This window comes from Palaemon carinicauda, chromosome 40 (genome assembly GCF_036898095.1).
Source record: "Palaemon carinicauda isolate YSFRI2023 chromosome 40, ASM3689809v2, whole genome shotgun sequence".
NCBI classification, from domain to species: Eukaryota; Metazoa; Arthropoda; class Malacostraca; order Decapoda; family Palaemonidae; genus Palaemon; species Palaemon carinicauda.
The window spans coordinates 67,259,588-67,275,458 of record NC_090764.1 but is presented as its reverse complement, the minus strand read 5'-3'; the positions used below and the strand labels follow the sequence as shown (position 1 = coordinate 67,275,458).

General features: G+C 41.8%; 2 protein-coding genes and 1 long non-coding RNA gene across 6 annotated transcripts in view; 1 reads left to right on the top strand and 2 right to left on the bottom strand.

Annotated features, from left to right (window-relative positions):
- LOC137631840 (polyadenylate-binding protein-interacting protein 2B-like) overlaps positions 1–15,871 on the bottom strand; it is a 271,444-nt gene that overhangs the window by 69,887 nt on the left and 185,686 nt on the right. The gene's annotated exons all lie outside the window — the stretch shown is intronic.
- Positions 1–15,871, top strand: part of LOC137631842 (uncharacterized) — a 265,710-nt gene that overhangs the window by 107,803 nt on the left and 142,036 nt on the right. The window lies entirely within an intron of this gene.
- LOC137631639 (uncharacterized) overlaps positions 14,926–15,871 on the bottom strand; it is an 8,769-nt gene continuing 7,823 nt past the window's right edge. The window contains exon 3 of the mRNA XM_068363512.1: positions 14,926–15,731. Coding sequence (XP_068219613.1) covers positions 15,538–15,731 — 194 coding nt within the window. The 3' untranslated portion in view covers positions 14,926–15,537. The remainder of the gene's footprint in view (positions 15,732–15,871) is intronic.

Below are 15,871 nucleotides of genomic sequence, written 5' to 3'. Positions count from 1 at the left end.
AAGCCCAGCCATCCTCTTAGGATGCTGAAAGACTCCCAGGAGCTGAAGTATCCAGGGCGGCAACCCATATAACAGGACCTCATCAAACCCCTAATCTGGGCGCTCTCAAGAAATGACATTTGACCACCCGCAAAATCAACCAGGATGCGAAAGGCTTCTTAGCCTTCCGTACAACCCAAAAACAAGATTAAAAACATTTCAAGAGACAGATTAAAAGGATATTGGAATTAAGGGAATGTAGTGGTAGAACCCTTACCCACTACTGCACTCACTGCAACGAATGGACCCAGTGTGTAGCAGTCCTCATAAAGAGTCTGGACATCTTTTACGTAAAATGACGCGAATACCGACTTGCTTCTCCAAAAGGTCGCGTCCATAATACTTTGCAGAGATCTATTTTGCTTAAAGGCCACGGAAGTTGCTATAGCTCTTACTTCGTGCGTCTTAACTTTAAGCAAGCATCGGTCTTTTTCATTCAAGTGAGAATGAGCCTCTCTGATTAAAAATCTGATAAAATATGACAAAGCATTCTTTGACATAGGTAATGATGGTTTCTTAACTGAGCACCATAAGGCCTCAGATCCACCTCGTAAGGACTTAGCACGAGCTAAGTAGAACTTAAGAGCTCTAACTGGACACAGTACTCATTCAAGTTCGTTGCCTACGATCTCTGACAGGCAAGGTATATCAAAAGACTTAGGCCAAGGACGAGAAGGCAGTTCATTTTTGGCCAGGAAACCAAGTTGAAGTGAACATGTGGCTTTCTCTGTGGAAAAGCCGATGTTCTTACTGAAGGCATGAATTTCACTGACCCTTTTAGCCGAAGCCAAGCACACTAGGAAAAGCGTCTTGAGGGTGAGATCCTTCAGGGAGGCTGAATGTAATGGCTCAAACCTGTCTGACATGAGGAACCTTAGGACCACGTCTAAGTTCCATCCAGGAGTTGCTATACGACGTTCCTTAGAGGTCTCGAAAGACTTAAGGAGATTTTGGAGATCTTTATTGTTGGAAAGATCTAAGCCTCTATGTCGAAAGACCAAAGCCAACATGCTCCTGTAGCCCTTAATCGTGGGTGCTGAGAGGGAGCGAACATTTCTCAGATGTAAAAGAAAATCTGCGATTTGGGCTACAGAGGTACTGGAAGAGGACACAGATGCTGACTTGCACCAGTCTCAAAAGACTTCCCACTTCGACTGGTATACTCTGATGGTAGAAGCTCTCCTAGCTCTCGCAATCGCACTGGCTGCCTCCTTCGAAAAGCCTCGAGCTCTTGAGAGTCTTTCGATAGTCTGAAGGCAGTCAGACGAAGCGCGGGGAGGCTTTGATGAACATTCTTTACGTGGGGCTGACGTAAGAGATCTACCCTTAGAGGAAGACTTCTTGGAATGTCTACCAGCCATTGAAGTACCTCGGTGAACCACTCTCTCGCGGGCCAGAGGGGAGCAACCAACGTCAACCTTGTCCCTTCGTGAGAGGCGAACTTCTGCAGTACCTTGTTGACTATCTTGAATGGTGGGAATGCATATAAGTCCAGGTGAGACCAGTCCAGTAGAAACGCGTCTATGTGGATCGCCTCTGGATCTGGGACTGGTGAGCAATAGATTGGTAACCTTTTGGTCAACGAGGTGGCAAAGAGGTCTATGGTGGGTTGACCCCAAGTCGCCCAAAGACTCTTGCACACGTCCTTGTGGAGGGTCCATTCCGTGGGTATCACCTGACCCCTCCGACTGAGACAGTCTGCCAAGACGTTCAAGTCCCCCTGGATGAATCTCGTCAACAGGGAGATGCCTCGATTTCTTGACCATATGAGAAGGTCCCTTGCCATCACGTACAGCGTGTGGGAGCGAGTGCCTCCTTGCTTGGAGATGTACGCCAAAGCTGTGGTGTTGTTTGAGTTGACCTCTACCACTTTGTTTCGAAGAATGCTTTCGAATTTCATCAAGGCCAAGTGGACTGCTAATAGCTCCTTGCCGTTTATGTGCATGCTCTTCTGAACTGAGGTCCACAGACCCGAGCATTCCCGACCGTCCAGGGTCGCACCCCAACCCAAATCCGACGCGTCTGAGAACAACACGTGGTTTGGGTTCTTGACTGCTAGGGATAGTCCCTCTCTCAGACTGATATTGCTGTCCCACCAGTTTAGGCATGCCTTTACTGGTTCGGAGACTGGGATTGATACCGTCTCTAAAGTCTTGCCCTTGTTCCAGTGAGAGGCTAGATGGAACTGGAGAGGCCGAAGGTATAGTCTCCCTAGCGAGACAAACTGCTCCAGGGATGAGAGAGTCCCTACGAGACTCATCCAACTCCTGGCTGAACAAAGTTCTCTTTTCAGCATTAGTTGGACTTTGAGCAGGGCTTGTTCTATTCGGGTGGCAGACGGAAAAGCCCGAAAAACTGGAATGCGAATCTCCATCCCCAAATATAGAATAGTCTGGGATGGGATCAGTTGGGACTTTTCTAAGTTGACCAAAAGTCCCAACTCCTTGGCCAGACCCAACGTCCAATGTAGATCCTGCAGACAGCGATGACTGGACGATGCTCTGAGAAGCCAGTCGTTCAAGTACAGGGAGGCTCGGATTCCCGATAGATGGAGGAATTTTGCCACATTCCTCATGAGCCTCGTAAACACGAGAGGAGCAGGACTGAGGCCAAAGCACAGGGCTCGAAACTGGTACACCACATTCCTGTAAACAAACCTCAGAAACGGCTGGGAATCCGGGTGTATAGGAATGTGGAAGTACGCATCTCGTAGGTCGAGAGAGACCATCCAGTCTCCCTCTCTGACCGCTGCTAAGACGGACTTCGTGGTCTCCATCGTGAATATTGTTTTCGTAACAAAAACGTTGAGCGCACTGACGTCTAGCACCGGCCTCCAACCTCCTGTATGCTTTGGGAATAGGAAGAGACGGTTGTAAAACCCCGGTGATTGAAGGTCCGAGACTTTCACCACCGCTCCCTTCTCTAGCAACAGAGACACTTCTTGATTTAGGGCTTGTCTCTTTGACTCCTCTCGGTACCTGGGAGAGAGGTCTATGGGAGTTGTTACTAGAGGAGGTTTGCGTACAAACGGTATTTTGTACCCCTCTTTGAGCAACAGAACAGACTCTTGGTCTGCACCCCTCTTCTCCCAGGCCTGCCAGAAACTGTTCAATCTGGCCCCTACCGCTGTCTGAGGCTGTGGGCAGTCAGACTCTGCCACGGGATGACTTGGCTCCTCTCTTCTTACCTCTCTTTCCCTTGGCACGAGAGCCTCCCCTGCTGGGAGCTCTGCCACGAAAGGGCGGGATAAATCTAGACGCAGGAGTCTCGATCCTGGGTCTCACAGCTAAGGATGAAGAAGGAGCCCCTTTGCGAGCAGAGGACGCCATCAGGTCATGTGTGTCCTTCTGCACAAGCGAAGCAGCTATATCCTTAACCAGCTGTTGTGGAAACAAGGCCGCTGATAAGGGAGCAAAGAGCAGTTCCGATCTCTGATAGGGAGTAACTCCTGCCGAAAGGAAAGAGCAAAGGGTTTCTCTCTTCTTCAAGACTCCCGACGTAAAGGTGGAGGCGAGCTCATTGGAGCCATCGCAGATGGCTTTGTCCATACAGGATATGATAAGGATACATCTTGGTCGGCAGACGAGATCTTCCTACTTAATGCTCCTAATGACCAATCAAGAAAGTTGAACACTTCAAAGGCCCTGTATACGCCTTTAAGAAGATGGTCAAGGTCCGAGGAGGACCAACAAATCTTCGAGCGTCTCATGGCCAGGCGACGGGGAGAGTCTACGAGGCTTGAGAAGTCACCCTGGGCAGAGGCAGGGACTCCCAAGCCGAGAACTTCTCCCGTGTCATACCAGACGCTCGATCTAGAAGCAAGCTTAGAAGGTGGGAAGGCAGAGGCCGTCTTCCCCAAACTCCTCCTGGTATCCAACCAGTCGCCTAGAAGACGTAAAGCCCTCTTAGAAGAGCGAGAAAGCACTAGCTTAGTAAAGGCTGGCTTGGTAGCAGCTAAGCCTAGAGCAAACTCAGACGGAGGCGAACGAGGAGCAACGGCAACAAAGTGATCTGGAAAAAGATCCTTGAAAATCATCATGATCTTCTTAAAATCCATCGAAGGAGGAACAGCCTTAGGTTCATCTACATCTGAAGGATTATCATCAGGATGAGGATCAGCAACGTCCTCATCTGAAGGAGCCTCGTCCGACAACTGATGAGTCTCAAGCAAGGGCGAGACCTGCATTGGTGGCAATGCTTGACAAGCAGAGTCCACACGCACAGGAGCATCAGTAGCAGTCCAGGACGCTACGTCATGTAACTGCTTAACAGACTGACTAGCAACAAGAACAGGAGCGGGAGGACGCTCGACGTCAACTCGAGATTGCCTTGACTGCCTAGACTGAGCAGTCAAAACAACTCTTGACTGTGGTGCTTGACGCTCAACGTCAAAACAAGTCAACTTCGCTGGTTGGCGAACGTCCTGAACGTCAACACGAGCATGCGGCAGCGGCTGAACGTCCACAAGCGGCTGAAAGTCAACACGGGACTGCATCGAGTGAGGCTCTAGGACACGTGACTGACGTGACTTTGTAACGTCAACGTCAACAGGACGAGCAAAGGCTCGTTTGGGCGGCTGACGGCCAGGATCTCGATCAGCTAAGCGGCGAGGATCATCGTGAACCTTCTCAGCAGAATAGTCCTCCATAAGAAAGGCAAGCTTATTCTGCATGTCTTGCAGTACAACCCATTTAGGATCAACGGGAATGGGTGCGGTACGAGACGAGGGTAACGTCTGTGACTGCAAAACATTGCCTACACTAAGACTCTCGGAGCCTGTGTTACGTTTCTGTTTAGGCGGCGAGCAGTCTTCCGATGACTGCACAAGGTCAGAGCTGTCCCAATGGCTACAACCAGGACGCTGGACCTGTCCTGAAGGGACTGACTTTCGCTTTAAGGGTCTCGAAACCTTGCTCCACGGTTTCTTACGCGAGAAACCTTCGGATGACGAGGAGAAAATCGTCTCGCTCGTCTTATGGTAGGGGCGGTCTTGACGAGACACGCCTGAAACCATAGAGGGAACGTTTGTTCGGTGGTCGAACCCATAAGTCCTACGACATTACTTCTCCCTGGGGCATGGGAGCTTGCAAGAGGTCTCGACTAGGCGAACGACAGGCACGAACAGACGAACCCTCGGTCGCAACACTGATAACACTTTGCGCACTAATCACTTTCTCCCCACGATTTTCTAATGTGGCACTCTGACACTTTAACTCTTTTACATCCGCCATGAGTTGATTACGGTCCGTAGCTAACGACTCAACTCTCTCGCCCAAAGCTTGAATGGCACGTAACATATCCCGCATTGATGGTTCATGAGTGCTAGTAGAGGGTTCAGGCACAACTACTACTGGGGAAGGATTAGGTTCAGGGGCATGGGAGGAGGAAAATTCTAACGATCTAGAGGAACTTCTCCTCACCCTATCTCTCTCTAGCTTATGAGAATACTTATCAAACTCTAGCCAGTCGAATTCCGAAAGTACCACGCACTCATCACACAGATCTCCTAATTGACAGGTTTTACCCCGACAATTAGAACACACAGTATGTGGGTCGAGAGAGGCCTTTGGAAGACGTTTGTTACAATCCCTAGCATTACATTTACGAAATTTAGGAATTGGAGAAGGGTCAGCCATTTTGAAAAGTCAAAGAAAGTCCAAAAACAATTCAAAGTCATCAACAATTAAATCTATCCAAAAAAGAGTTCAAGAGTTTATTGAAGATAAAACACCTGCACTGCAAAAGCTCAAACCAAAAAGAAGTACTTCACCAAGACTGTTGAAAAACTCCAGGTTAACAGCGAGTAATGGAATCAACTTGTCGATCAGACCGACAGAGAAGAACTGGAGCTGTTTACATGTATATGCGGTATCTGGCCGATAGTTGGCGCTGGTGGGCACACCCGCAACCTTCATAGCGATCGCTCGCGAGTTTTTGTGTTTTTCTGTCGAGCCGCCGGAGACGTCAGCTATTATATATTCACCGGCTAAGTTAAATATTTAAAATTATGTATTTCACGGCTCTTTATTTCAGTTTTTCCCCTGACATTTTCATTCAAGTTAATTTCCTTAAATTCCTCTCCTTTTTCATAGTACATTTTATCTTTAAAACCACACGGTATTCTGCCTTATTTGTGAAATAGTATCTTGTATTCTGATAATAAGCAGACACTGAAACAAAAGGAAAAAAATTAATACTGTATTCCGATTAAGATTTATGAATTCTCTTCACGGGAAAAAACGAAGCTGTAAAATATGGATAGAGGATAAATCAAGCAGCTACTGGTAATAAAAATTTTCTGTCTGCCTATATAAACGCAATCGTTTTCAAATTTCTGTAAATCAACGCGAAAACAAGTACGCCTAATTAAATCTCCAGAAAGGTCTAAAAAAATCCATTTAGTATATTCCTCCCACGAGACACGTGGACTCTCAGATTAATGGGAATAAACGGAAAAGGTAATACTACAGTATAATGACTTCGAGAAATAAGTACATTACATTAACACCATAGCGGACGACTTGCCACCACGTAGAAACCGAAAGAGCATGCCTATCACGTTCCTTCATATGATTATTTCAAGTCAGATTCCATATAAAAAGAAAAAAAGTAAAAAGTACAAAAATTTGGCATTTTCAAAATTAGATGTAGGATACCAATTGTACTTGCTACCCGGTAACGTACCAAATTTAGTTATCAAGTACCAAAAACGTAACCATGTGGGCCTATCCTGGGTGCCCAATCCTCTTGAACTAAGCAGGCTAGTCCGTAGCGTATGGGCATTTCTCATAGGATTGGAGCATCGCTCAATCCTTACAGACAAACCGAATGGTCAGTCCTCTGCGTGTATAGCCGGCTTAATGGTTGGTTCCAGGTTTGCTGAAGTCATTCCTATTGAAAGTCGATGGTTTGTATAACATATAGGAACAGGTTTGATTTAAAGGTACAACAGTACATCTGTGCTCAATGTGGCTGAAATATAAATAGGGAGATTTAGACATTTAACTGCTCGTCAAATTATTCAACGGCTTTCCAACTTGCGCTGAAAATGTATTCGCTACCTAAAGAACAATAGTTTGTATTTCAACTAGAAACAGACACACATACGTTAGGGATCAACAGCAGATTTTGACAAACCTGGCACACTTCTTACCTAGTTTACCCAGACATCGCCATGTGTCTATGCATGTTATCATTTATAAAAAAAAGAAAGAAAGATCATAAGAGCCAAATTTAAGAGGCATTAAGAGTACAAGTACTGTATGTGTGTACAGCTTGCAGCTGATGTTAAAAGTGGTAATCTTAATCACAAAGACGAGGGGTTTTATCTGCCACCCACCTGTATTCATAACTACCAGGTTAAATTCTTAATGACTGTTCCAGCTTCACTGAAGTCACACTCCTATTAAAGGACAATGGTTCGTATTCGTGTAGGAACAACTTGAATTTTCACCCCCTTTATCTAACCTAGAATAAAGTCCTTATTCAAGGGGGCTAAAGCCCTCAACTTATTTGAACTGACTCTGAACACCACCCTACTCTGCAAATCTAAGGTTTTATTATAGTTACGGACAGGGAAAGCTTTCCTACTAAAAACAGCTTTTTTCCTACAGAAAAAAAAATCTTCTTTGAAAATAATACTTAAGTTTCGTCGTCCATATATATAATTTCAACCACTATAAATTTAGTATCTTTAGGCGGTACATGGGTAAATATATACCTAAGTCTGTATTTCTTTTTGGGAGACATTTTAGTCTTCAACATTTTACAAAGGTGAGCCAGTAAGCTCATTCTGCCCACATACGCATTTACTAGTTGATACATCATAAAAATTTAACTTTGTCATAATAACTCTCCAACAAAATTACGGATTTCATTAACCAGATCAAAGCAAGAAGCACCCAAACCCCATTTCTCATAAGAGGCATCTCAATATTTTGATATATATATGTTTTCTGAGTAGAGAATCTGGAAGATTTGTAAACTGGCATTCACAGGCGGCCTCAAGCTTAGCAAAAAAAAAAAAGTTTAACCCTATCTTGCACTATCTAAGAGAGATCTGCTAAGCTAAGGTGTCATTTGATAATGTTACCAAAGCTTGGGTATATATAGGTAAAATGGGGTCCCCCATTATCGTCGGATATATATATATATATATATATATATATATATATATATATATATATATATATATATATATATATTTCACTAAGTATTTATTTGCACTGAAAATATGTCATTTTCGAAGAATATAGATGTTTTTCTGTAGGAAAAAAACTGCGTTATAGTAGCAAAGCTTTCCCCATCCATAACTATAATAAAACCCATCTGATAAAAAATTTTGTATTATATTATCTTACGATTCGACCCTCGTCCTTGTAACTTTTCTAAGAAATACTCTGCTCGTGTAAAAAAAAAAATAATTAAGTTAAATCTTCTGCAAGTTATGGAAACTAATATCAGCATGCAAAGCTAAAGAGGGGTTGGGGATGCAGGACCCTATACAGCATAGAAAGGTTTTAGCGACATACTTTGGACCTAAAATATGACTGGTACTGTAACTTACGTACCGGTGGTGAAGAGTTGTGTGGTAAAAGTAAAGGGCAGAACTTAGTCCTACAATGAATTTATACCCACTAAAAGTGCAGATAAAAACCCCCTAATTGTATTGTAACAGATAAAACACTAAAATTGGAGCCTTTTTATATCAGAGGCCAGTTCGTTCTTTGGGGATTAAAAATAGACATCAACTAACCTAAATCCCGCCCCCCTAACCTAACCTACAAGCCGTGTCCTTACCTACTTACCTAAATGGGGGGTTTGACGACCCCCTGCAACAGCCCCCACTTACACTGCTGTATTCTAAGATAGCTGTTATCATACATACAGATGGCCACCATTATACATACACCCACTAAAATTATATTACAATAATAGCGAGCTTTTTGAAGTCAACTTCCGAGACAAATTTTTGGCAGTCTTTGTCAAAATATCAACCGACAACTTGCAACCATTTGGAGTCGTTTGGTTTTACCACATCTCTATTTTTTTTCCTCCATATATCACCTATGTTTAAAGATTGGAATTACTGATGTTTTATTGCTAATGTAAAATATTTTCTATATTCAATACGATAAGTTTGGCTGCATGATAGAACATTTTTACTGCAAAATTATTTTTTTATAAGACACTGCTCTTATTGCGTTCAAATGAGCACAAAACTATATTGAAAACACTTAAAAGCTTAATCATGATACTTATAAACGAGAGATTACAATCTTACTCAACTATGATCATAAGAACACAAAGAAAACTACAAGTTCACAGTATCCAGAATAGTTTCAGTTGTGAAGCTAAGTCACTATAGGAGGTTGTGGTACCGTAGTGGTTCCTAACTGACCACTCTGCAAAATAAGTTTGCGAGCACATTCAGTTAATAGACAGGTGCAAAGCTTAGGCCTATATAGAGTAGGCTACAGGTAATGGAGTCTTATCTTGTAACCATGAACAAGTCATAATGAAAATCTCCAGTATAATTTTATCCAATTCTACTTTTAAATCAGTTGGGCTATGTTAAAGATTATCGTAGGCTACACATTTTAATTTATTTTGCGTTGGCTAATACACAGCAAATTGCTAGTTTATTGTCAAATCCACACAATCGAAGCACTTGGAAATAATCACCATTATTTTTTTTCTTGAAAGGCTTCATATCTTGTCTTTCGGATGACTAGTGGAAGCTCTTTATATAGCCTTGGGATACATAAAAAAAGCCCCATAATATTTAGTAGTAGGTTGGTCAGGGAACCGGTTTTACGGTTTTATGTCTAACGCAATGCATTTAAATTTTCTAAAATTATTATCCGAGATAATACTACTTTCTTACCTGCAAATATCTCTGGATAGGATCCTCTTCACTTTAGAACTTGAGATACTACCGCGTGCAGATAGTTACAGAATACATTCTGTCCAGACAGTACTAAGCTATATTGGATCCTTCTCAATGGTAACGGTTTATTTTGTCTTTGCTTACACAAAGTGAATAGTCTGGCATATTCTTAGTATATTCTCGTCGGTCTTCATACACCTAATAACACCGATTACCAAACTATTCTTCTTCGCTCAAAAGGTTAACTACTGCATTGTAATTATTCAGTGGCTACTAAGGGTAGAAGAGACAATTTGGCTATGGTAAGCAGATCTTCAATGAGAGGGACATGTTTTTATACAGGACATGAGGTAAATGTTTAAAAAGTGTGGGATAGCAAATGAACTTTTCACCGGTACATAACGGAACATAATACCGTACTCGATTGCACAAAGAGACTAAATTCATCACATTGGACCTTCCACAAGGATACTCAAGTAACGTTGGAAGTTTGGAACTTGGAACCTACCACGGCGCCCTCTACTTTATTGATTTTCAATTAACATGTATACATAGCCTACATATGTACCATTTTGATTATTATGGTAAATATGAGATCATACTCTTAACACTACACTTGATCTCATGCTAAGTAATCAATTAAATATTTCACAAACAAAACAATTGTCAACATGAATTTCATAATAAAAATTGCAATTTAGATGCAATCAATTAGCTTCCCTATCTTATTTTTTAATGAAATAACAAAGGTTATAAACAATTTAACAATCTTCTGGTGAGAAACAGGTTTAGTGAAAATACCAGCTATATTTCTATTTGTAGGCACATAAAACAATCCAAAGATGCAATCAGCTACATCATTCCTGATAAAATGATAACGCGCATCTAGATGTTTCGTTCTTTGCTGATTGATATGATTCCTTGCTAAAGCTTGATTATCAACACTCTTGACTTTAAGTGTATATTGACTAGTAAGTTTAAATACTAACAGCTTCCTAAGGAACAGAGCTTCTTGGATACAAGCTGAAAATGCAATATATTCACCCTTGCAACTAGAGAGAGCAACATTTTGCTTCTTACTTTTCATTGAAATAAATACACTGTTTTCCCGCAATCTGAAGTAGATGGAGATTGTAGGTTGGCCAGGGCAGGGCACCAGCCACCCGTTGAGATGCCATCGCTAGAGAGTTATTGGGTCCTTTGACTGACTAGACAGTACTGCATTGGACCTGCCTCTCTGGTTACGGCTTATTTTCCCTTTGCCTACACATACACAGAATAGTCTGGCTTATTCTTTACATATTCTCCTCCGTCCTCATACACCTGACAACACTGAGATTGCTACACAATTCTTCTTCACCCTTGGGGTTAACTACTGCAGGGTAATTGTTTAGTGGCTACTTTCCTCTTGGTAAGGGAAGATGACACTCTTTAGCTGTAGTATGGAGTTCTTCTAGGAGAAGGACACTCCAAAATCAAACCATTGTTCTTTAATCTTGGGTAGTGCCAAAGCCTGTGTACCGTGGTCTTCCACTGTCTTGGGTTAGAGTTCTCTTGGTTGAGGGTCCACTTGGTCACACTATTCTGTCTCATTTCTCTTCCTCTTGTTTTGTTAGAGTTTTTATAGTTTATATAAGAAATATCTATTTCAATGTTGTTACTGTTCTTAAAATATTCTATTTCTTTTTTTTCGTTTCCTTTCCTCACTGAGCTATTTACCCTGTTGGAGCACCTGGGCTTACAGCATCCTGCTTTTCTAACTAGCGCTGTAGCTTAGCTAATAACAATAATAATAATAATAATAATAATAATAATAATAATAATAATAACAATAATAATATAACCAGAGGTACTCTTGCGATCTGAATAAGACGATGGCCAATCAGCATCACTGAAACCTTATAAGACTAATAGAGCCATTTGACTTTCTAAATTCTAAAGCACAATCTAAGGCTCCCTTCAAATACCTTAGTACACCTTTCGCTACATTCATATCTCTGACAGTAGGTTTTGACATCTTTTATGACAGCTTTGTAACTACATAACTTAAATCTGGACTAGTTGCCATCATGGCATAAATCAAGCTACCGACAATTTTTCGGTACAATCTTGGATCATCTAAGATAGGAGATACATCTTCATCTTTATCTGAACCAACTTCACAAGGAGGCACTCTAGGTTTACATTAGTTCATGACAAATTTCTCTAACAATTTTTCAAAATATTGTTTCTGTGACATATCAATTCAGTCATCCCTTGTTTTAAACTCTATACCTAAAGCCCTGTCCACACGATCGAGCATGCCCGATGGGCAAACAGTGATACCAGGCCGCAATAGTTAGTGAAAATAAGGGTTGATGACGTCAGAAGCGGGTAAACTAAAGGCAGGGATCTGGCAACACTGTATGATGCCAGATCCCTGTCTGTGGTTTCCCCGCTTCTGACATCATTAACCCCCATTCTTACTAACGATTGTGGTCTGGTATCACTGTTTGCCTGTCGGACATGCTCGATTGTGTGGACAGGGCTTAAGAACCATCTCAATTCACCTAGATCCTTCATTCTAAATTTACTCGACAGAGACTGTTTAACACCATATAGAGAAAATTGGAGGCTTTCTAACCATGCCTCCACATTACAAACTGAGCTAGTGGCTATTGCAAAAGCCCTAGAACACTCAGCTGACCTACAGTATGGAAACACAACAATCCATACAGATTCCAGAGGAGCCATCCTGGCCCTCAGCAACAAGGAACCCACAGAGAATGTTTATCTCATAACAGCAATCCAATTCCTAGCCTTAGCCCATCAAAGCAACAACAGACAAGTAACCTTGAATTGGATTCCAAGTCACCCCAGAATCTCTGGCAATGACGAGGCCGACTACCTAGCCAAATCAGGCTTAATGTGCCAGACTATAAGCATCACTCTACAACCTTCACTTAAAACCATCAAGATTCAAATGGGTGCCTACTGCAGCATCCAGAAGACTAGCAAAGTAAGGGGAGCCTTCCTAGATGGATCAAGATCTGCAAAGTGGTATATTGAAGCTACAAACATACTACCACATCCAATTGCAAGGAAAACACCACGCCAGGACGCTGTCATCCTCTGTAGACTGCGACTGGGATATCTATGCAACTGGCAAATCATCCTAGACAACGATGAAGACCCAGCAACACAGCACAGAGCAATAAGACTGTGCAATTACTGTAATCAAGATACAGAAGAATCGCTACAGCACTATCTACTGCACTGTCAAGAAACAAGCCTACTTCGGCAGGATCTCAACCCCAACAACTCTGCAACTGCAACAGCAATTGTCAGACATATAATTGCTAATGTTAATGGCCTCGGCCTTTCTCCGCAGCTACCCTCCATCAAGATAACGTAAGAACAGCACCAGTTTGCAATCTAAATAAACCTTTCATCTTCTCTGTTGAGATCAGAATGACTATTGGCGGCTGAGGGCAATAACTTGTACTCCTTATAAGGAGACAGTTTTGCGCTCCTGTCCATCTCTCAACGATGGGGGAGGGGGGGGGGGCAAAGCCGTTGGTGGTTTTTCTGGTTTTTAACACCTCTTCCACTTGTAATCTCTCTTTTCAGTTCAGGTATCCCCTCTAACCACTAATTCCCAATTTGTCTCAATAATCACAATTACAAGTAAATTTTTATTTTTGATCTATTTTTACAGGTACGGGAATGTTTTATTCCGCCCTTTTCCTACCACTCAAGCTGCTACTACTCCCTCCTTTCAGTTCCCTCTTACTCAGCTGAAATCTCACACTATCCCTCCACCTTATAACTTAAGCTTAAACCCCTACGAAGTTTTTTACTTCACCTATACCAATATCTCCAACTAAAACTCCTCAACTCCTTCCCGAGCCCTCCTTCTTATCGGGATTTACTACTATAACTCTTCTTCTCTAACTAAAGACTTGAGCCAGTGGGCTCCTGGGAAGGACATCCCCTTCCCACTGTCACATTCTTCACTCTCTAAACAGGTTTTAACATTGCCTGTTACCATACTCAACCCAAAACCTAACCCAATATCCTAAAATAAAAGTTGCAGAATGCCCCCCACCCCAATTACCTACCCCCAAAAAATCCTACCAAAACACCTACAGGCTGCATGATTGCAAGAGCCCGTGTCTGGCTAAAAGGGCCAGGCAATCTTCAACAACAACAACGGCTGCAAACAGGAGGTGCTCCTGCTTGGCAATCTTGGGTCCAACAAGTGTCAAGAGATAATAAAAATTTACTTTGTTCATCCTGTGGTAGTTGTAGACTTCAATTCATGTAATATACCGATAATACATATTACTGCAACAGTTAGAAAATTTCTTGGCACCATGGTGATATCGGCTGATCGGTTTCGTTTATTGCTCCTCGAACTGCGATATCGCAGTGTGACGCTACAATACTTTCGATCGCTATCATCGCCTGAAGGTTGACGAAACCTCAGGACAAGAAATAACCAGTGGGATTTCATCATTAGGAAGAAATCTATAAGGTCAGCATCGAAATCTCAAGTATGTCTTGAATCAGGCTGCACATAGTCACCGTTGGACTATTGTGTCGATTGATTGCTCTGAAAGATATATTGTTATTCTTGAAAGCTTAGTTTTGTTCAGGGATTTTAGAAGACACTCTCAATGTTTACATTGTTATATTATCTAGGATTAGATTAAGACAGGTTTATTTCTAATATATATTTATTTTTATATAAAGATATGCATGTATTACATTATACACTGACCTAATGGATGTTTACGGACATTATGAGCTATGCTAGTTTTTATTAGTTTGTTTAAAAACACATACACATAACCATATGTACATCAAACTCAGTGGAAAGTGAATTAAAACAATTGAAGTTAATAAGGACAATTTTCAGACATAAATCACTGTAAATTCTAAGTCCAGTTTTTCATAAAGTGAAGTGAGATACAATCATGTAAGAACTGTTGTTGTTTTTATGCCATTTGTAGGCTACCACTTTAAATCATAAAGAATCTGAAAGACGAACCCTGCTTACAGATTTGATTGGTATGTAAATGTTGATAAGCTTTGGCATGTATATACAATATTTTGCAATAAATGACTATTGGTGCATAGATTACATAGAGATCAAATTCTTGTTTGTACAATTTCCCTTCAGCGAGAAACTTAAAATGAGAGTTGGTTAAAACATGATAGTCACTGTCACAGGACATTTTACCAGTAACATTTTCTAGTAACACCAAATTCTGCTCATGCACAACTATTTGGCAAAGAAAACGGATTTTGACGTAGACAAAATCTACTTACAGGACATATAGCCATGTAGTCCTGATGGAAGTTCCTCAATGGCAGCTACTTAAGATATTTTTGCGAGTGATATAACAGAGAATTGTTACCTGTAGAGGTATCACCGGGCTCTATCCCCTAGAGCTGATATCCCGAAAGATATCGTGTATGCAACAGGGACGTGTTTTAAAACAAGCCACGGCCATCCTTTCCAAAATAGAGTTAACCTTATCTCGAAGGATATGGGATATGATTGGATACAAGGACGAGTGAGCCGTTACAACTCCGATCCCAGTGTGTTACTGTAAACGTGTTCGCTACTCGTGCACAACCATTTGGCAAAGAAAATGCGGGTCGATTACGTTGCAGTCCTTGTTGACTATGACCCCACCGGTGCCCAAGGTTCCGCAAGTGGTTGGGGGCCCTGGGGTCGTAGCAACAGAGTGAGCTACTTGAACTCCATTCAGCCAAGTCCCGTTGATAACTCCCACCCAGATCTCGATATTCAAGGCTGAAAAAAATTAGAAATGCAATGGCATTAGGTCATTCATAAATCTATATATGTATACACACAAAACACATGCACACTCACACACATGTATTATTATTATTATTATTATTATTATTATTATTATTATTATTATTACAAGC